Raw genomic sequence first — 23,588 nt, forward strand, 5'->3', positions numbered from 1 at the left:
TAGGTAGCAATGAATATCCTAGTAAGAGCACCAGTGGAAGGGGAAGCCCTGGGTCCTGCTAAGACTGAACCCCCAGTGAACTAGTCTATGGGGGGAGGGCGGCAATGGGGGGAGGGTTGGGAGGGGAACACCCATAAGGAAGGGGAGGGGGGGAGGGGGATGTTTGCCCGGAAACCGGGAAAGGGAATAACACTCGAAATGTAAATAAGAAATACTCAAGTTAATAAAAAAAAAAAAACTTTATATAAGTGAAATGGCACAGTGTGAAGGTAACATCTGGAGACCTTTATGAGCACAATGTTCAATATAGTTGCATTTTTTTCCTATTGAAAGGCAGAATTAGTAAGTTAAACTTGAATCAAAATATATGAAAATGTATATATATATATTATATATATAATCTTAGGATGAATTTAGATGCTGACCATAGCTGTTCCAGTTGGCTCTAATCCCCCTTCCACCAAGATCAGAACAATATAATTAACTGTAATATCTTCCAAACATGGACGATGTACTTAAGAAGCAGTGTCTTCTATTAATGATTACGAATGCCGATCTTGCTCCTGTTTATAAATGTGGTATACTGATGTAATACTGATTTTAAAATGTGTCCAGATGTGTGGAAGTCAGTGCGATTTAATGGGAAGAACGTGCTGCAGAGAGATCCAACCTGTCTTACTTCTCTTTAAAGTGGATATAGGTCCACTTCACCTGCTTTCTCTACACTATGTCTGCTTTCATTGTCAGGGGTTTGGGCTCAGTGAGAATTGCCACTTCCACACTGAGAAAGGTGAAACTATGAAGACTTGTCCAAGAAGCAGGGAAACATTATCTGTCACCACCCAAGGTACCCAAATGATAATGGAAACATTTATTACAATCTAGAACAGCCCATAACTACAGGGCCTGAGTATCCATTTCATTTTTAAAAAAAAAAGCAGAATGCTTTGGAAATATACAAAAATTTTACTTAACTACAGTGTGGCCACATTGTTCTACTTTATCTAATGTAGTACATTAACTGTTGTATTTGCTCATCTCTCTCTCTCTCTCTCTCTCTCTCTCTCTCTCTCTCTCTCTGTGTGTGTGTGTGTGTGTGTGTGTTAAAAATGAGTATTTCAATTACTGAGGTAAAAACATTTTAGAGAAATATATATATATGTATATATATAATATCTTTAGAACGGAAGCGTATCACAAAGATTAATAGTAAATTTTGTGACATCGGATGAATGCATCAATTATTTGGGAGAATAGTCACTCAGCATTTGCTGTAAATATTGTCTTTATGAAAGCATCAATGTTGGGAGAAAAGGATTGCACAAAGGAAATAATACATGATCCTAGTCATCCTTTGAAGCTGTGCCACGAAGATCAGTACGAAGTACAGATTATAGAATTCATAACAAGATGGCAGAATGTGTTTCTGACTTTGCAACATTTTATGCCTAGATTTTGAAAGCCTGGATCCATGTGATTACCTCTGTAGTATTCTGGGCCAAGAGGCACTTTTGTCACATTGGGTATGTTTGATCTCCTAGGTGGATTTTTTCCATTTGGGCCTATTTTATGTGACCCCCAAGTTTGTCTGGATCACGTCATCAGGATTATGACGCTCACCAGATCTAAACCTTTCTGAATTCAGGATGAGCCAGCTGCTTTAATACTTCGACCATCCTAACTGAGGTCTTTAACCACTTCTCTCTGTCAGTCAGTGCTTACTCAACCTCAAGCCATCTCCCAGGTCTCACATACCACCCCTTTCAAGCTAAATGACTGACGATCCCAATTCACGCTATTCGGTATTACTATTTATTTTGATATTTCATTAAACGTGTGATTCTTCTCTGATGGGCTGTCCCAGCACATAAGCTTTTTTGTATTGGATAGAGGTGGGGATACTCTCAAAACAGAGCAGAGTAAAATGAATTAAAGACCTAAAATCTACGTATAAAGTTTCACCTCTCATCCTTAGCAACAACACCTATCAAACTTTGAGTACCAAACAGCATGGAGATGCAACCTGACAGATATTGCCACACACAAAGTAAAAGCATTTGAAAAATAACACCCGAACAAAACAGAAGGCCAGCTCATTTCGTTCTCTCCTAGAAAGTTCTGTACCTGAGATTCCCAGAGTCTCTGTGGCAGAATTCTAGGTTTCTGTGGCAGTTTTGAAGTTGTATTTCATACGGCATGAGCACCTGTGAGATTACGTCTAGCCTTCAGAAAGTTTACCCTAAAATAGCTTAAAGACCTCCTCATTGAAGCCATGATTTTAGATTCAAGCCAGCACATTTGAGGAAAGACTAACGATGGAATATTGATAAATAAGAATGCTGGTCCATATGTAATAGCTTTGTTCCTTCTATGGGTAACAGACTAATTTTATTACTCAGCAAACTTTGTAATGAATTACATCATTCCTTTCTGATTACTCATAGAGTCCGAACTAATTGTCTATCAACCAACTAGTCAGTCAGAAGGTGTAGGTGGAAGATGAAGTCAGCGTGGTGTCACTGTTCAAGTGTGTACCCAACAACTGCAGAGCCCCTGCTGGCACGTTACCCTTGTCTTGGTGAATGACAATCCAGACATCTACTACCTTGAAACTCACTGTAAGAATATTTACCTTGCCTGTTGCGTCTTTCATGCCTAGAAGACTACACAACACGTCACACGGGCACAGCTAATAACTGTTAGGTGAATAGAAGGAATATACCAGAGAGATTTGTATTGTGAGTGTCAAGATGATCTTGCCACACAAACAAAATGCCTGCAGTTGCTGATTGGACCGCACTCTTCCCCTTGGAGAGTTCTGCTGAATCAAGGCCCTTGAGGTCCAACTAATTCTGTACATTAATGACCTGCGAACTTGACTCGATAGGAAAAACAAGCTGAAGGGTGAGTAGGACACAGCTGCAAATGTTTCTGTATGTGATTGACACCAGGCAGAACTGGGGTAGGACTACAGGGGAGAAAGACTACCTCTCCACCACATCCATTCCTTAGCAGGTGGTAATGGTGATGGCAAAGGCTGGGAAAATGGAAAGCATGCTGCCCAATCACAGATACCCATCATGCTCCACCAGTGCACACAAAGCAGGCAAGCCCCTCACCCAATTAAAGCTACTGACTCATCTGTCTGTGTTCCCTAGACCTCTGAGGGCTGCTCAACTTGGTACAGCTAAGACCAGTGTCAGCAACCGGATCCCAGAAAACAAAGTGTCAAGCTCAAAAGAGGCAAGGCTTGTCTTTTTAAAAATTGTTTTCTAACTACTAAATTGTCACTTAGTCAGGAAATGAGAAATGTCTCTTAGATGTCCTGAAGAAGTTATTTGAATCTATATACTGGTGACCTGTAAAAATCAATAAATGTGAATTTTGATGTTCTGCAGAGGTCTTTTCTGTTCTGTTATCTCCATAAGGGAGCACGTACGGCCCCACACTCTTATGTTTCTTCTAGAGCAATGCCTGTCTTGAGAGCTCTTGGAGGGGTAGCTTTTGAGTACACATAGGGTCAAGCACACAAATGGTGCAGTGAGTCCTTTGGAAGTCACATTTGTCCCTGAGACTTCATGTCACCTGCAGACCTCGTTGGCTGCACCATCTCAGACCTGACCGTGTAGAACGAGTTTAGGAATCTCATTGAGTGTCACAATTTTACTTGAGAGTCCAAAGAGCTGACTCCATGTAATGTTGAAGCGCCTTGTACTTTCTTCTGATGGTGGACTTTTCCCCTTCCATTTTTGTTGCTTGGCAGCTAGAATCAATCTTCTTTGTGTTTGGGGTATTTTATGGGGAAGGAAGGGCTTACTAGGTAAACTAACCTATCCACTAAACACACATCCCTCTTCAAATTCATAGAAATCCCCCCACTTCCTTTACTATGCAAACACACACACACACACACACACACACACACACACACACACACACACACACAGAGTTCCTGGAATCCCTGACACATTCATAACCCACAGACATAATCCACAGGGCTGCAAAATTCCATGACTATCCCAGTCAAAAATCAAGCCAGGCTGAAGATGAGAAAAGATGGACATGATACCAGGTGGATGTGTAATCAGTAATAAGAAATACATTGAGCCCCATTATGAGAAGAAATCCCCCAGTTGTTCAGGACCCCCCACCCCCTTCCATCCACTGATTTATTAACCCTGAACAAAGATGTAACTGCAGGGTCTCAGAAACTTTTGTTTTTTCTCTTTTTCTTTTGTTTTTTTTTTGTTTGTTTTTTTCTTTTCTTTTTTTTTTTCTTTTTTTGGGCATTTGATTTGGCTTTGAATTTCTTCTTATCTAGTCATACCATTCGTTGCCCATTTTCTTTGCTCGGATGCCCATCATTTCCGTTCCACCCCTCCAGAAATGAAAGAAGCCTTAGCTTCTGAGCCTTAAGGATGAGACCTCTGCATTTTCTTTGCTTGTTTAGGGCAAGAAATGAAGTGCCGCCTCTTTTAAGTGGCTGAAGCATGCAGGAGGAGCATACCTTTAATTTAGTGTTGGGATACCTTACTTGCACCCTGGCTGTTGTCTTATTGGAGACGGCAGCCTGCCTGAGATCCTCTAGCACTGAAATAATATCATCCAGCACGCATTTCTTATCCTGATTTCTCAACACACACAGATGGGAAAAAGTATAATTATAGCCCTTGTGGTTCACCTTCATTTCCATCACGGCTCGGTGGGTCTGCAGGATCCCCTCAGCCTGGAGCAAAATATTGTCCCCGGGTGGGGAGAGGAGGATCACCCTGCCATACCTCCCAGGGGTGTGTAAGTCCGAATAGAGCTGGCTTTTGGACTGGTCCAGGGGGAAAAGGCTGCTGGCTAGGCTGCGCTCGATCTTGGCCAGGCTGTGGCTGGGAGCAACCAGGCGCTCCAGGTCGCTCTCGGTCTGGAAGCGGTTGAGCGCGCTGAGGCCGAAGGTGATGGTCAGGACTGCCGGCACGGTGAGGAAAAAGACCGGGTGCCGGCTCACGCATAAGCCCAGCCTGTGGCAGAATGACTGGAGCCCTCTGCGAAGCACCTGCCGCAGCATCCTCCACCAGATCCAGCTCGCAGGCGCTCCCGGCCGTCTTAAAAAGCACATGTGACATGTGTAAGCGCTGGGGCTACCCCTCTCTCCCCCATCCCATTCCCTCCAGGGATCAGCCCCCCCTCCGGCACCCCCCTCTGCCGCCGCCTCCTCCCCGCCCCCTCCCCGCGCACACCCCGCAACCGCTCCGCCCGGTCTTCCCCCGGCCCCACCTCCATGCGCTCTTACTACTCTTTCAAACACTGCAGCAAGTTGCAGCAAGGCCGGCAAGTCTCGGGAGCGCGCGTGGGGGCCGGACGGCGGGCGCTGCGGGGAGTGGCGGGCCCCCCCGGTGTCCCCGGCCTCCCCGCGCCCTGGCTGGCCGCGCGCGCTGCCTCTCACCGCATGAGCCGCGTCCCCTCGCTCTAGCCCTTCTTCATGTCGCCGCTGCAGTCCCCCGGCCTCCCTCGCTGGAGGTGGCGGTTCTGTGCGGAGCGTCCCACAGAGGTGGATTTCCTCTCGGTCGCGATGGGGTTCGGTGTCTAACTGGGACCATGTGCCTCGCGGTGTTGTAAGAAGCAGACATGTGCCCCGTGGCGCGGAGAGAGGGCGGGAGTAGAAGAAGGGGGGTGGTGGTGACAGCGAAGCTTTTCTCTTTTTAAGATGCTGACAGTTATTTTTAGAGTTTTGTTTTCCTTGTCCTCCTGGCTGGAATGAATGGGAGACGTACAGGGTGAAGGCGCTGCTGGCCCATTGGAGCAGGGGCCATCAGAACCCAGGAGGGAGTGGCTCCACGCCTCCTCCAGGGGGCAGATTTCAAGCTCCTCTTAATGCCCCGTGCCCTCGAATTCTGTCTTTTGGCCAAAGAAAAGGGAGCAGAGAGGATGATGCTGCATTTTTAACATTCCACAAAGCATGCAAGGGCTTTCCTTGCAACACTTTCCAGGCTGCCTGACCACACACTGGTCCCCTGAGCTGAGGTCTGCCAGAAACCCCAGTCTATGCTGGTGCTTGGGGCTCTACGGATCCTTCCCTTGCTCTGGAGGTTGGGAAGGAAACATTGGTTTTGTGTGTGTGTGTGTGTGTGTGTGTGTGTGTGTGTGTGTGTGTGTGTGTGTGTGTGACTTCTTCCTAAGTGTTACACACATGTTCTCTGAGGATTCAGGACCTAATATTGGCTTCTGCATCCTCTCTTTATCTTACCCTCTCCCCCTCCCCCAACACACACACCCTTAACCCACCAACTGTCTGCCTACTTATCATAGCCACTTCAGGACATACAGTTTAGGCTTATTTTCTTTCGTCAGGCGAATTTCAGAAGCAAAAGTTTCAGAGACACAGCAGGCTCTAGGTGGGCAGGGGGCAACATACTTCAGATCTTACAGAAAACACTTAAGTCTCCATCAAGGAGAAAGAAAATTCCCCCCTGCTCCAAAATGTCCAGGCCAGAAACTCGCACCAGCCAGCGGGCCAGATCAATGTCAAACATGCATGTGTAGTTTTAAACCTGCCGGGGCACTCGTACGTTCTTGTGTGGGAAAAACACAAAATCAAATAAACAAAAAGACGAAGAAATGCTGAGAACAAATTGTGCAATTTGATTGTGAACTGCTTTCCCCAGTTCGGAATGACTTCCATAAAGAAGACAGAGTCTCAATGGATGTTTTGTGCTCGCTTTCTTAGTAACAACCAGGGACCCATTTTCCTTTGGATGCTTAGAAGGGTGCACATCTCAGAATACAAACAGCTATCTGGCTTATCTTCTAAAGAGGCACTTTATTTATCCATTTGTTTTTCTTTATTAGAAGTGATCCCTCAGCTAAGGCAGAAAAAAAAAGCCTAGTTTAGGAGTAAAGATACCATTTATGGACCAGAATCTATAGGATTGTGTAAATAAGATTACATAAAGATTCCAGTTTTATAAAACTAAAAACGATCTTGATGTCTCTTTAGGTAAATAGCTTCTGAAATATCCTTGGTGGTTCAATAGCCAGTCCAAGCTACAACCCTCTTCAAATCTAAGGCCTTTCTAATTTTCTAGGAAGGTTATTTTGTTAGCCACCTGTGTTCAGCTGAACTCAAGCGTTTGCCACACCCTCTCTCCTCCAGTGGGAAGCCTTTTTGTTTGTTCGTTTGTTTGTTTTCAACTATCAGATTATAATACCATTTATAATGTGTTCCATTGGTGCCACAGGATTCGAAACTTTTGGTTTTACATCAGGGTTGAAGAGATGACTTAGGAGTTCAGAGAAGTTGTTGTTGCAGAACCCCCGGGATTGGTTTCCAGCACCCATCCGGTGTCTCCCAAACCTTCCTTAATTCTGGTTCCATGGAAGCCATCAGCCTCTTCTGACCCCCACAGGCACCGGATATACATATGGTGCACATGCATGTGTACACACATATGCAAATCCACTTATATACACATAAAATGAACAAATCTTAAACAATATGTATTAAGATAGCAACGATTTTCTTCAGTATCTTTATTACGTTAAATATACTTGGTCATATTCTTTGTATGAAATCTTCTAAGAAACTGTCTTAGAAATATAATGGCAAGATTTGGGAAAGGGCTTGTTGAATAAGTTCCCTATTCCATTTTATAAACAAGGACCCTAGAGAGTAGGGAGATTAGGGGACTTCAGGTGACACACTGAGAGTCATTACTGAAGCTGGGACTGGTACCTGAGTAGTATTTTCTGTTTGGGTTATCATGTTTGCCCTCTCGCCCACAGTACATATCCACGTCACTTCTCACAATACCCAAGTATGTCCTAATTATTTCATCTCCACTTTCTCTCTGCACTCCCGATAATTTCCTTGCCTAATAGATTCATCATAATTTGGGGGAAAAGATTACAGTATGTAATTGGCTAAAAGTGTAAAGTATAATGGCTTGCCAAAATGACTTATAGGTAGGTTACACATCATGTAGAATTACTTTTTGTGGAAACACATTTACCCACGGTTAAGTGAAAATTATATACAGTATGACGTCACCTGGGAAGATAAAGGCGCAGGCACAGATAAAAGATCAAAATGGCATTAAAACATTTCTATTTGTAATTTGATGATGAAAATGATGGTGACAAAATTAATATGACACTTTGATTGCAGAAAGTTTTAGAAAGTACAGGACATTGAATCTAACCATTGTATAACTTCTTCCATGGTTACTGTATCAGTACAGCATATTTGATATAATTACTGAACTAACTTCGCTTCGTTATTAATTGAATAAACACTTACTTAGATTTCTTCAGTTTCTAACTCATATTCCTTTTCCATCCCGGGATTCTGCCTGCAAATCCACATTACATTTAGTGGCCATGTTCCCTTTGGCCTCTTTCAGTTGTGACAATGTCTCAGAGAGTCCTTGCTTTTGATTGATCACCTGGAATGTTTGGAGGAGAGAATTCATGGGGTCTTTTTACGATTTTTCCCTAATTGGAATTATAGGGTATTTTTTTCTCAGGAAGAGATGGAGTTTAATGAAGGAAGAACACAGTGGCAAAATGCCAGTTCTGTATCCTATCCAGGGTGTGTTCAATGAGACTCTTAATGTGAACCCAACTGCTTGCCTGACCTTGTCTGTCAACATTCTTCATTGTGAAACTAACTATATTCCATACTATATTTTTGAAATTCATACATGCATCTACACTAGAGGGCTGGAGAGCTAGCTCTGCTTCCTTCTGCCTTAAAGTTGGGTATTCAAATCCTTTGAAATTCTTCTGTGCAGGATACAGGTCTATTTTACATTACTATACTATTTACTTCAATATTAACCTATAGATTTTTTATACTTTGCATTATAATTATAGACAGTTTGATTGTTTGGATTATTCTGAGTTTAGCTGTTGACCACACTTTCAGTGTCCCCCTTGACTCCTGTATACATTTGACATACCCTATTCTTATAGGTGGCCCCTTTTCTCTCTTTCAGAAAAGCATTCATTACTTCATAATTTTATAAGATGCTCTAGCCTCACCTTATGTCTTTTCACTACTGGTCCTAAATTTCGATACCTTTGATACCTTTTCTAGTGGTCTTGAATATTTTTGTTTTGCTTGTGTTGTTTTAAAAATCATATCAGAAACAAAGATTTGGCTGTTTACTTTCTGATTACAATTCTTTTTAGCTTCTCTCAGAATATGTGTGTGTGTGTGTGTGTGTGTATGTGTGTGTGTGTGTATTCTACAGGTATGTTCTTTGTTTCTGTGTTAAATCAGTAGTTCATATTAACACAAACGGTTTACATTAATGCATCCTGTCTTAGTATAGTAACAAAGAGAGCACAGTAGTCCATTTTTCTTGCTAATTTGTAACCAGAATTCCACAGTAAAAAACCTGGCCTTTGAAGTGATTTTTCAAACTGCTTTTTTTTTTTACAAATATGGCAAAATGTATCAATTCTTATTAGGAAAAATGTTTACAACAAGAAGAAAGAGCCTCCTTTTTCCTAATTTTGATACTTTTGAGGACCTAACACTAAAAGCTATCAGGGATTTATTAGAAAGACAAATTGTATGTAAGAGGGAAGAATGTTGCAAATGATCAATCTATAGAAAACTAAAAACATCAGTAGATGCGTCACATGATAATTCTTATAAGCATGTTTAAAAATAAATCTTAGTAGAAAGCTAAAAGCAATTGTATTTAGAGGTATATTAGTAACAACACGATAATCAATAATGTTTAATTCACACAGCCTTCATTTGTTTTAAATGTGTTGGTCAATATTAGTTTTCAAGACTGAGAGGCAGATTGAAATGTATGTGGTGTTTTCTTTGTGGAAAGGGGACACAGAATGTTTCCTGAACTCACTTCCTGGTTGTTCTAGGTGAGATACTCGATTCTCAGATGCTCGCTTTTCCCTATTTGTAAACCGGAATCCCATTAACCCACTTACTCAGGGTGAACACTCACCAGAATGCTGCAGCTCTGCTGAGCTAATCCTGTAACAGTAGCAATTATAAGAAGCCTCCAAAATCTCGTCAGTTACAAAGCAGAGTTTTATATGGTGCTGGAAGTTAATATTTACTCTGGATATTTTTGGTTGGCCGCATGCTTCTATGTTCATTTGCTTCCAACTGGTGATGTTCAAGGTCATTTCCTAGCCACGCAGCTGAAAGGGACGCAAGCTTGGAGGAACACATCAGGGAGGTGTGCCGGCTTGGGTAGAGTGGCAGCTATCTCTTTTGCTACATTGCTCAGACTGCTACCTAATTTTCTTTGGGAGATTCTCTGACACAGTGTAGCTATGGGTCTCAAAAGAGGCAATGGATGCAAGAACCAGGAAGCAAAGTCTCTTATCATTCTATATTCTCTTTCCTTGCCCACTCCAACTCCCGGCTGTGTACTTACACTAACATTTGACCCCCTTCGGACAGTTCAACCAGGACTTGCTTAACCAGGACCCATCTGGCCATGAGCTTTATGAAACTCTAGTCTTCAGTGGTGGTTTCAAGGAATGTTTGTTCCTAAGATTATCAACACCTATTGTTTGGGTTTGTTTTACACACACACACACACACACACACACACACACACACACACGAGACATGTATATATGACATATATATATATGAGATACATATATGAGATATATGATTATTTACGTCTATATCTATCTACATCTATGAGACAATTCTGATCTTCAGTATTTTGGATGTCTCCAGCTATGGCTGGCTCAATTAATAATCTCACATACACAAGAGAATAGTACAAGGAATGGCAGTTACAGCACTAGTTGCTTCAGAAATTCAAAGGCGTTGTTAGGAATCCAGATCCTCTTGCTCTTTGTGGATTGGCATTTTGAGCTGGTGTTCGCTTCCCAGCAAGACACGCCGATAAAACAAGGTTCAGAGGAAGGAGGAACTGCTTCAGCCTGTATGGCTCTTCACGAGGTAAAGAAGCCTTTCTGAGAAGGCTCCCAACGGACTTCCTCGCAAGCATTATTTCCCATGCCGATGTCTAAATGAATCACTGGTAAGAGAAATGATGGCACGGTAATTGGCTTAGGCCAGCCTGGACTCTTACTGGGCTGGGAATGGGGCCAGCTTCATCCCCGAGCTTGCTGTCACGTGTGAAGTTTATCTTGGGTGTGTCTTGCTTTAGACCAATATTTCTCTAGGAAGAAGCATGGCACTATGGATGTGAATGTTTGGATATTTTGTATCTTAACAGTAACCTCTGAGCAGATTTTTCTGCACAAAGCTTTTTGTTCTAGGAGATCCTGCTTTCTGAGGTGAATAAAAGGGAAAAATTGATTCATTTTAATTTCCTTTTTGTCATTGTTGCAAAGTTTTATATTAGGATAGAAAGTCTGTTTATTTAAATGATATAAATGATATACAACATATTCTTTTGGAAAGCACATGAGAGCATTTACTGATAAAAGGAGTCTCTACAAATATCTTGTCTTTATCGAGATTTGAATAGGATCTGGAGCTGGGGAGAAGGCTCAGTGGGTAAGAGCATTAGCTGTTGACCTGAGTTCAAATGTGCATCACTCACACAAAATGTGAGTATGGCTACAAATGTCTGTAATCTCAGATTTGGGAGGTTTGAAGGTAGGCAGATCCTTGGAGCTCATCTAAATACTTAACACACAAACTAAACTTCATTGCAACTATTCAGCTAGATATTTTAAAAGGAGGGAAGAACAAGCGGACTCATGAGTTATGAGCATAAATATTTTTACAGAATTGTGTGTGTGTGTGTGTGTGTGTGTGTGTGTGTGTGTGTTTGCAGTCAGGAAGTCAATGCCAAATGCCTTCTTTAGCTGGCCATTACCCTAATTTTTTGAGACAAGATCTCTCACTGAACCTGACTGAGAGACTGAATGAGTAGTGAACTTCTGAGATCTATCTATTTCTTACTTACCAATGATTGGGTTGGAGATACAAGCTACTACACCTGGTGCCTCTCTCTCTCTCTCTCTCTCTCTCTCTCTCTCTCTCTCTCTCTCTCCTCTCTTCTTTTTTCCCCTCTCTCTCTCACACACATTGCATGTCTCTTTGTTTTGCTTTCTGTCTCTCTTTGTCTCTCTGTCTCTGTCTGTCTCTCTCTGTGTCTGTCTGCCTCTCCCTCTGTCTCTGTCTGTCTCTGTCTATCTCTGTCTCTCTCTCTATCTCTGTCTGTGTGTCTCTCCATCTCTCTGGCTTTCTCTCTCTCTCCAGTAGGGTAACATTTAGACTCAGATTATCACACATGCCCCAACAAGCTCTTCCTTTAATGACTCATCTTCTTGTCCCCTGAACTATGATTTTTCGTAAGGTAGAAAGTGAGTAATGTTCTGGAAAAGATACCAGTCAATCAAATGTAGTTTTCCCTTAAGGATCAGCATCTAGACCTGCACCACTACTGTTTCGCTTTGGCCCAACCATTCCATGCAAGTAAACTCCAGCTTATATCTGTAAGCCAGGATAAAGCAATGGGGTTGAATTAGATGCTTGAATACTTTCCTCCAGCTTTGACCTCAGGACACTTTGGAGTTTGAGTTATGGCACTAATTTGTTAATTTCCCAGATGTTAACCAACTGCAACTGTTGGTCCCTGCTTGAATCTCAGTCTACCTTTGTTTTTCCTCGCTGGTGACTTGTGTATGATAGCAAGGGCTGAGTGCATCCCAGATTGCAAGAACACAATAGAAGTCATTCGGTTTTAGATTCAAAATAATTTATTTTCAACATTTTTCTTCCTCTCCTTTATAACTTTATGATAGAACTCACTTTCCTTCCCTGGAATTCTAAGAGAATTTTATTTGAACTACTGTATAATATATTTTGTTTTCCTGGATGAACTCATGGGTACATTTTTGACATACCGCCAACAAAACTATACATGGTTTTTCATAAACATGCATATTCAGATAAAGTTATACTGTGTAGCAAACTAGGCCATCAGTGGTGTTCACCACGTCCAGAGAGATGTTTTCTCCTTTATGATGGGATTCTTGTGCGTATACATGTGCCATTTTCACCCTGAAAAGGAGGACTTTTCAACTGATGAGGCTCTCCATTTGAACCTTGAAATCCAAGTTAGCAAGGGCATTGCTTGAACTGAAGTAGGTATCTGTCTATGTTAAAGAGGTGTTCTGTGTTAGATGGAGCCAAGCTCCATACTATTTCCTTATGAAGTATCATCATTCATGTTCAGATTGCTGTGACATTGGTTATAAATGCCCTCATTCAAAAGCAAAGAGAGGAGGCTAGACAGACAGCTCTAACCCAGTGGGGAAGAACATAGGATCATTGATACTATGGAAATAAAAGTATGTAATTATTGTAAAAACAGTTCAGATTTTTTTCCACCATTTTACTATTTATTTTGTTTTGTAACTAGTGACATTATTACTTATACCCAGGCACAGTGTTCCCGCAGTTCAACCCTTTCTATGCAGGGAATATCATTGCCCCTAAAAGTTGTGACTGTTTTCTGAGTACTTTCTTTCTGATACTACTACATATTGTTAAAAGGATTAAATTCACTGTTGATGACGGAAGAAACAGTTACAGATTTTAATAATTATATATGCACAAATACCTTGATATGCACGCGTAGATAGCTTGGTATATATGCATATATAGTTATGTCATTTTCCTCTCCCCTTTTCCCTCCAACTCCTCTAAAATGGTTTTTGACTTAATATATTAGAAATATTTTGGTGTGTGTCTACTTGCTGCCATGTGTGTGCAGTAGCCTGTGATGGCCAGAAGAGGGCAATCAGATTCCCAAAAGCTGGAGTTACAGGTGGTTATGAGCTGCCCTATGAGTTCTTGAAGTCAAACTCTTCAGGAAACAGGGCACATATTATTAAATATAGCAATCTCTCCACTGCCCAACCTGTGATTTTTCGCCCAGCCACTTCTAATGATTTTGTCTCTTTAGGGCACAGAAGTAGAAGAAATGGAAGACCTCGAGTCCTGGTTCAGGCAAACCTATACAAAATCTGTGGCTTTGCTTCAAATAGAGCTTTTGCACTGGAGAAAACAGATTTCTTCAGAAATAGTGTAAAATAAATGACTTTAGACAACAGACAAACTCAGACAAAGTTTGACATTCAAACATTTGGCTGTTAGCCTGTCAATCAAGCAGAGGAATTCTGTGTTGACCTTTGGAAGATAGTTTACTCTTTCAGTTAGGAAAAGCATTTCAAGCAACATCAACTCATATTCAAATGGGAACATTTAAAAATGAATTTCACATAACTATTCTTATGTAAGTAGACAAAACACATAGACTAAGAATGGATATTTAGTTATATTGCTGACACAGGAAAATCAATACACACAAAAATTGTAATGGAATTTCTTTCTGTCAAAATCATCTTTTGGAAAGGATCTCTCCTTTGCTGAACTGACTGAAAATTTGTTGCAGTCTTTAGTGTACTAAAGAAATCTATGCTTACTTTTCACATAAGACAGGAAAAAGAAAGGGTTATACTTTATCAATCACATTTGTACTCTATATTTTACAAAGAAATCTGCACATACACCTACACATATGTTATATGTTATGGACACACCACACATGCTATTTATAGTTTGCTTGTTTTGAATTAAACCAACACAGATGTTCTTGAAGGGGTACAAGGCTGACACTAGTAGAAAGTAAATAGACTCAAGGGTTTGAGGAGTGCATGAGCCCATGCATCACTGAACAATGGCTTAGTGCAAAGGAGACATGGATATCACCACTCTCAGAAATATGGTAGACCATCTGACCAGAAAAGCAGGACTATGCTCCAGAGTGGTTGGCTAGCTTTCTTTCCACTGCCATCTATCTATATAATTATCTGGTTGTAGATGACATAGAAGGTAGTTTTTTTAAGGCATTAGCTTGCTATTTTCTCTTCTTAGATTTCTATTTCTCTAAGTGAGTGGCACGTAAAGATTCCGTTCCTGTCTCTGCTCATAGCCTCTGTGGTGATAGGCAGCAAGGGCTAAGTAACACATTGGGTTGGGCTTAATGGAGCCAATGCCTATTCAATGTAAATCTTCAGTTCTGGGAAAAATGGCAGGTAGTAGTAATGTGCAGTAATGAAATAGCTACATAATTGATTCAGTCTCCTCAAATGACATATGTCTAGACAAATCTAAGAAAGATGACAGAAGTACAGATGTCCTTTGACTTTGAATGTTTAGTTCTTGTGGCCCATGATATGGTTCCTGTACCAGTTTGTGATCACACCTGTGTTCTCCACCATCTTTGGCATTCTCTCCTTCTTTGCCAACAGCTGCAGCTTTTGTGGTGATGATGGCTCATCTTGGGCTTAGTGCTTATCATTCCTGTATATTTCCAGTAACTGGTTCCTTTCTTGGTAATTTTTGAGATCCAAACAAAGTTCATTATAGCCAGTGTGTAAATTCAAGAGAATGACTAACAAAAGAAGATTCTTGAAGCAATGAGCCAGTATGAGACTATGAACTTGGAGGCCAAGTTCATCCAGCACAGTTCTCAAAGACTTATCGAACAATTATAATTTCCCTCGGCAAATGAAAAGCTTGCCACTTCTGAGGACTGCACATCGTAAAGGTGAGGTAGTATTACAGAAATTGGGCTTCCTTTGTAGGTGAAGACTGCTTCACATTTCTGAGCAATGTTTCTGGAGCTCTATTCATAGATTGGCCATTTTTCTCATTGCTTTTTATTGTTTCTTTTACTGTCCCCACAGAATGCAATCAATTCCATAAAGCCAGTTCTAATTATATTTCTTGTCTCGATATAATATTTATGCCTGATGAAATCATCAAGTGCACAACCAATAATGCTTTTCTTTGTAATTTTATGCCGAATGGATTTCTTTCATTCATTCAACTATGCCCTTATTACATATTTGGCTTAGTTTTGTGTTTCTGCTGCTGTTAATGTTGTGGAATAGGCAAACACTGTTCCCAAATGTAAGCACACACACAGACTCCTAGAAAAGCACGGTGGGGACAAAGCGATGCATTCTCAGGCATATTTTGAGATTTTGTTTGTTTTTGCTTTTCGACTTTCTACATGAAGTTGTTTTTCTTGTAGAATGAATGTTGTTTCTTGGTGTGTAGAGCACAGATCACGGGTGTCCCAGGTAAAATTGAGGGTATTATATGTTTTTAAGTAGCAGAACAAAACAAAGATGTCTATGCTCTGCTTTACCATGGTAAATAATGGATCTCACTATGTCACAGAGATACATACTTTGCTCTTGGCCATCTTTGCCCACTCCTCGCCTGTTTTACCCTTCCCGTCTCTAACTACTCTTCCTCTGTCCAGTACCTTTCCCCGTGCTTATATGCCCTCTGATTCATGTTATCTGTCATGTCATGTCATGTTATCTGTCATGTCATGGATCATGTTGTCATGACTCTTATTTCCCTCCTATACTCTCCTTTAAAAAGTTTTAATTATTTAGCTTCAACATATATGTTTAGATGACCTATCATAATCTTGCAATCTCTTCAATTGCGACACTGTAAAATTATCAATCTGGTGGTAATTTCTTATAGCGATGCTTTGAAAACACCCCTAGGTTCGGATTTAGTGTTCTGATTTATCACCTTGGTAGCAAATGCTCATCAATGTTTATCTTGAATTAGGTTTTGCTTAATTAATCTAGGAAATATTCTCTTACACACTGTTTAAACTCAATGTGTAAAACATATGAATTTGTTCAACATATTGGCGCCTTGGAAGACATAGCTAGAGTCTATTTGATACCTGTGTTGATACTTGACTTGTAACATGAGCTACCATGCAAATTAGTCACTTCCAATAGGAGTTTATGAGAAGGTATTTTGGTTGAGTGGGTAACTGGATTGTGAAACACAAAAATTTCTAGATGTTTTCATCATTGCGAGGAGATTTCTACTGAAACTTTGTTTTAGTGCAGAACTGTACTTTAAGCCACTATCAACTTGTGTGAAAATGAAGACTGGATGATTGTTTTAACTTTTGATAACACAAGGCCCATGCATTTTCTACTGTGTGATCCAAACAAAAAATATTTTTGTGGGAATGATTAATAAAATATATTTTAAAGTAAGTGTTATTCTTTCTTATTTCTCATTAAGGAGTATTGCTGAGTTGGCAAGGAAAATATCACCAACCCAGTATCAAAAGTTTTTAGTGTTTTATAACTGTGTTAAGAATAAGTGTTGAGAGAACATTTAGTCTGGGAGCTGATCTCAAGCTCACACAATGGTTAAGCCCATGATACTTTTACTAACTGCATTACTGACTCAACATTATTATCAACATTACCATTTCATTACTAGCCCAGCAGACATTCACATATTTTCTGCCTTGTTACTGCTGATAACTAATAGGGTGAATAGTTCAGGTTTTAAACAGCTAACATTTCTGTAAACTTTGCAAACTTGTAAACAGCAAAGACTCTGGCGTTACACACTTAATCTCACCACCCTATTAGATGATACACTAGGTGGTATTGGATTGGTGTTTTCTCAGCTTTGTTTGAAAATATCCTCAGTTAACTTTTATTTTTGCACAGATGTTGATAAATGTCCATGGGTCATTCCTGTTGAACTGTCCCCCAAGCTTCTCGAACAATAATGGACAGATGTGGGTCACATCTTACTTCATAAGAGCCTAGAAAACTCACCATAATGATTTCCCTCATTCTTAAACTGACTACTGGGACCATTCTATTCCTTTCACTACTTTGAGAAATTACTCTTGCCAAGAAATTAGAAATGACTGCTGTGCTTCTCCCCGGGGAAAACCATTTCTCTCAATCTCCAGCACTCTCCTTCAGTGTCTATGTTCTTTGCATAGGGTTGAGGCTTCCTAGTCTTTCCTGCTGTTTGCACATCTATTGATGTTACCTTTGCTCAGCGCATGTTCAGGCACTAATGTCTATGTGACTACTTGGGTAGTGTCAGCTATTTCTAGGAGACACAGTCTCATAGCAAGCTCCCTGACCCTCTGGTTCTTAAAGTTGGCTTTCCAATACCAAAGGGTCAGCATTAAAAACATAATGTAATTTACATTATGTGGACTGAACATATATGTATATATATAATATAAAAAATAAAGTAAAATATAAAGCATATAATATAAAATATAACTATATAAAATATAACATATAATTTATAATACATAACAATAATACCGTATGATATACAATATAATTAATATATACTATATAACACACTATTATAATATAATATAATATATGAATATATATTTAATGAAAGAAATAAAAAGGCCATGAATTTGAAAAAAAAAAGGCTGGTGTATATGGTAGTATTTGAAGGGAGAAAAGTCAAGGGAGAAGTGATATAATTATAATCTCAAAAAACAAAAGAAGTAATTTCAGAGGTTAATAATTTTAATTACTCCCTCTATTTGTGTTTTCAACGGTCATAATCCTAGTGATTCATATGTCAGCACAGGGATGCAGATCGCCTCGGAGCTGCTGAGGCGTTTAGCTGTGGCCTCATCTCTGCCTTTTATTTCCTGGAGAGTCTGTTGTGAAGAGACCATCGCTTCAACATCCCTGCTCATCCTGATCCCTGTCTTTCAGAGATGTGGTGTAACTTAACTTGGAATTGTTGACATTTTATTCTTTTAATATCTGTTCGGCACCATTGATTCTAAAAGTTTTTTTTTTTTTGACTGTCAAAGTCGACAGTGAGTTAATCCACACGTTGCACCTAACACTACAATGTATCATCTACTTTCTTCTTTCTGTTCCTCCTGATCCCAAACAATGAAGCGAGTGATGCCGACTTGTGCATGGTAGGGGAGGTGTTGTGGCAGTGCGGCTGTGTTCGGGTGATTTGCTGTGAAATACACACCCGTGCTAAGCACCAGGATGCCAACTATGGACACTGTCACAATTTCCCAGCTGTGCTACAGCACCAAATAGCTATGGGCAGTGTGCAAAACACTAGTATACTCCCGCTCTGATACATCTTTAATTATGGATGTTTACATTTCAATTTCATGCCAATTTTCACAAGGCATACTTTAAATCTTTTTTTCTGTCAGTTTACAAAAGGAAAATTTATCCTTAACTCAGAATTTATTTACAACAATCAGGCTGAATTTAGTCTGCAGGTTCTAGGCTGAAGGTTTATTTCTACATTACATTTAAATTCTTTTTCCAATTTGCTGTTTTTTCCTTATATTCTTCAGTCAGAAATGGCATGACAGAATGGGCATTTAGATGTGAAAGGAAAAGGGCGGGTAGGTATCTTCTAGACCAACACAAATGAACTAAATGTCCATGCCTGCTATGAGCAGGGGACAGCAAAATTATGTAAATGAAAAGTGGTGTTTGTAGTTTCTCCGTTAGTGTTTCTTATTTCAATCTTGAGTGAGCTTCAGACTAATAAGGTGAGAGAACATCTGTAGAGAAAATTTAACACCTGTGAAAAGAAATAAATCATTTCCACTGTACATCCTTTATGGCTTTTAAAAATGTCAATATTCTTTCTAATAGGTGTATATTCATATACATTGTATGGGTTTCAGAGGGACATTTATATATTCATATACATAATGTATTATGAAAAGACTTCCTCCCCCCATCAGTGCTCTTTGATTTCCCTGGACAGTTTTGTGCTTACTTTTATATCATATAAACATACTTAATAATTTCATGCAGTCTAGGAGATTTGTTGTTTCACAAATATGAAAATTTGACTTATAACTTGTTGCTTTGGGGTTCTTTTGTCCCTCGTATCGTGTTGTTTGTCTCTGAGGCAGGGCCTTTCTCTGCTGCCTATGCTTGCCTTGAACTTCTGGGCTCATGGGATCCTCCACCCTGAGCCTGCGAAGCCACTGAGCCAAGTACATACCTCTACGTGTGGTTTATTTGTTGTTTTCTAAAAGATAAAAAAAAATATGAAGCTTCCCTTTTGCATGATAAATCTTTAGTTACCACACTGGTGAAATTATATTGTTGAAATTAAATGTTATAGCACCATTTGTTCAAAGTGGACTTGAAAACCAAGGTGCCACAGTGAGAAATTTACAACAATGAAATGGTGGACACGGAGCATCTGCCAGCTCTCCCATTAAACACCCTCTCCTCCTGTTCCTGTGCCTGTTCCTCACATCATGATGTCATACAATACTGGTTCAGGATAGGACTAACCTGAGACGAGCAAACCTCCTAACTTCGTGTGACCTTCTCTCATTATTTATTCCTTGGGGGCTATTCAATACTTTAGCAATCTGAACACCCATACTCATATTTTATGTTATCTACTTTTAAAATAACCCTCTGACGTATGTTCAAACCTGTAACCGTATTTCTCAGTAATTAAAAAATCAAATTTGATAAATCAAGTTGTCAGTAACAATGTTAAGGATGTTGGTCACACTAATGACTGCTTATGGGGACCTTCTTAGGAGCCAAAGTCTCTACAGACCCTAGCTTATTTAATTTGATAGTTACAGAAGTCCTGGGTGCACAATAGTATTAACTAGCATTATTAGCTTGATGACTTGAGGCTAGAAAAAGAATGGCTTCTCTAAGGTCTTAACAGCCACTAGATGGCAGAGCCTGGATCCAAATCCAGAAGTGTGTCATTCCCAAACCCACAAAGCGATGAGACAAAGGGAAAAGCTGTCACTATCCAAAAAGAATTTGTTAGTGGTGACGGTAACTACGGTTTATTACAGAATCCAGGTGTTATGAGTTATCCAATCAAGACAAAGTCAATGATAGCATGTATGTATCTACATTCCAAACAGAATGGTTATATGGCAGAACTTGAGCAGTTACATTTCAGATAAGGGATATAATCCAGGCATCCCATCGACACGGTAAACAACTTATGCCTCAGTAATACTATAAGCTTCATTTTATCACAGACAGCCTGATTAACTGCATAAATGGAAACGTAGACCAACAATATTGCATTTTATTTTAAAGTCAAATTTTGGAGTGGATATGTTGCATTGTCATCAGCAAGGGAGATGCTCATAGATATGATAAAATATAAAAGAAAACTATCAGTTTTAGAAGGCCATATTTCATGTGTCTTGTTAGGAAGGTGGAGCCCCTTTGATCTGTACTAATTTTCATCCCTCTAAGCACATTTGGTTGCTCAAAACACATGTGAATTTTAGATCAACACATTTTATGGAAATCCCCAAATCTGAAATAAATGTGGTTTGCAGTTTGTGATGCTTCTTCTTCCTTTTTTCCCATAAAATTGACATTTCGTTATTTGTTTAATGAATATTATTCAATGGCGCTAAGCATAGCTGGGGAATAGATGAAACAGAATCAGCATATGAAACGGATGCTCTTACATTTGAGTGACTTTATTCATGGGAAGGTGAAGTTATTGAAGGCGATTTGTCATTTAAAAGCTGTGCTCTGAAATATCTGTAAAAGCCAGTATATCCTCCAAGAATGCCACTTAATGTGCAAGGGCCTAAAAGATTGTGCTGTTAGCTCAGTGGGGAATCTCACAGAGATGAAGTTACTTATCATTTCAACCAATACAGATGCTTCACCCAAATCTCTGGTTTAAAGAAACAGGAAGGATGGGCAAACTGAAACAAGCTTGCTGGTGTTGAGGACGGAAGGATGCCAGGCTACAGTGTAGCGAAATTAACAGCAGCAGCACCAGAAATCCCCAAACACTAGCAGTAATTAAATACCATGGCGGCAGGGTCACTAACAGCAACCTTCTTCCAACGCAGACATGATTTTAAGGACACACTGAATATTGTTGATTTCATAATTTGCATAATATTAGCTCTCGAGGTTTCAGGAAGTTTGGGCCACTAATTAAGTGGTGGCGGAGAATACCACTAACTAGCACAGAATAAAAGCTGTCAGACTGTCTCCATTTGCCACAGCGTCATCTCTGACTAAGCCCATAAACAATTTTAAGTTTTTTTAATAGATTCTAATTACTCGAACTAAAAAGATCAACACGTTTTAATGCATTTAATCGTATGGTCATTTAAAAGACACCTGAGAATGATATTCATAATAGATGTGATTGCAATCCCATGATGAGCCTTTTGAAAACTAGCATACAACTTAATGTTTAAACATTATCAAAGGCCATTGTTATGATTTTCTATTACACAGGATTTTGATTTTTAATGTAATTTTGTTCATAAATTTCACTAGATATTCAGAAAGTTGAAAAATATTTTTAAATGTTTTAAAGTTAGCAGAATTTATTTTTTCTTTGAGAATTGAATACATGGATACAATGTATGATGGTCATACCCACAGCTATCCCTCCAACTCCCACCATATTTTCCCAACTCACCTTCCTCCCAACATTGTGTGTGTGTGTGTGTGTGTATGTGTGTGTGTGTGTGTGTGTGTGTGTGTGTGTGTGTGTGTGCTTAAAATACCAATGGTATATCTAGTTAGTGCTGCCCGTATGTGCTGTATGTGAATGGACGGAGTCATCTAATAAAGCAGATTGACCTACTATAGCCACACTCCAAAGGAACTATCATTCCATCATCTTCTACTTCCCACCAATAGGTCTGCTGGTAGGAGTGGGGCCATTACCCCATCTCTGCTGGGATTCTGATTGGCTTGATCTTCTGCAGCTGTACCTCAGCTGCTGTGATAGCAGAAGTGTAAGAGCCATGCCACGTCCAGGAGACAGTGTCTGACTGCACTCCTTCCCACTGGCTGTGTGTGAGCAGGGGGGCGAGTATTGACAAGGATGTCTCACCAGAAGTTAATACAGTATGAGAGTCTCAAGCATACTCTTCTTTCATTTTTAAAAAATCTTTCCAACCCACCAACTTCCCTGCCTTCTCTCCCACATTTCTGGTCTCTTTTCCCTGCTTCCACATCATCCCCTCTGCTCTCTTGTTACTCGTGGAAAAGCTCCTGCTGTAGCAGCCCTTGTTTCAAGTGTCAGTAACCTTGGGAATCCGGATTCGCGTGTCTTAAACAGGAATTCCATGTCTACATTATTCCCTGTCTTCTGTCTTCAGGTCGATGCTGGATTTTTACTAACTCAAATCCTGGACTTTTATCAAATTATCTTGCATTTTCACATTTTTGTATGCTGATCTTTTTCTTTCATCATTTCCACCTTCTTATAGGAAATTCTGCTTGGAAGAGGAGCAGTTGGCCTGTTTCCCTCAGTGTCCATCAGCCCTTTCTTAGTTTTTCAGGGAAGTTTCTCCACTTTCAATATTTATTACATGGATGCTATTCAGTTCAGATTACTTCCTAATATATTATATCATTACAGATTATTATATATCAATATATGTTAGCTAATTGAGAACCTATTTGATAAACACTCAGCGTTGTCTGTTTAAACTTGAGAGTAGGTAATATATTTGATGTTAGAAATTATTTTAAATGTGGAAAAAATAAGAAAATGTGTTCAGAAATGTACATAAATCCCTCTGTCCCTCCCTGTATACCATCTTTTAGGTTAATATTTACAAGTTGACAGCTGTTATTTTTAGGTGATTAATGGGTATTTGTCCGGAGGAAAAGTTGTTCCCAGGGAAGCTCCTGTCTGTGGGACTCCTTCCCTTTAAAGTACTTTAGCTTGCTTTGTGCTCATTCTGTTAGACAGCACC

General features: G+C 39.9%; 1 protein-coding gene across 6 annotated transcripts in view; it reads right to left on the bottom strand.

The window, feature by feature from the left end:
* Nucleotides 1-5,580, bottom strand: part of Ptchd4 (patched domain containing 4) — a 219,105-nt gene extending 213,525 nt beyond the window's left edge. The window contains 2 exon segments of one of the 6 annotated variants that reach the window (NM_001447391.1): nucleotides 4,682-5,093; nucleotides 5,266-5,328. In NM_001447391.1, coding sequence (NP_001434320.1) covers nucleotides 4,682-5,056 — 375 coding nt within the window. In that variant the 5' untranslated portion in view covers nucleotides 5,057-5,093; nucleotides 5,266-5,328. 6 annotated transcript variants of the gene reach the window in all.
* Nucleotides 5,581-23,588: the final 18,008 nt, after the last annotated feature.

This window comes from Rattus norvegicus, chromosome 9 (assembly GCF_021556685.1).
Source record: "Rattus norvegicus strain SHRSP/BbbUtx chromosome 9, alternate assembly SHRSP_T2T, whole genome shotgun sequence".
NCBI classification, from domain to species: domain Eukaryota; kingdom Metazoa; phylum Chordata; class Mammalia; order Rodentia; family Muridae; genus Rattus; species Rattus norvegicus.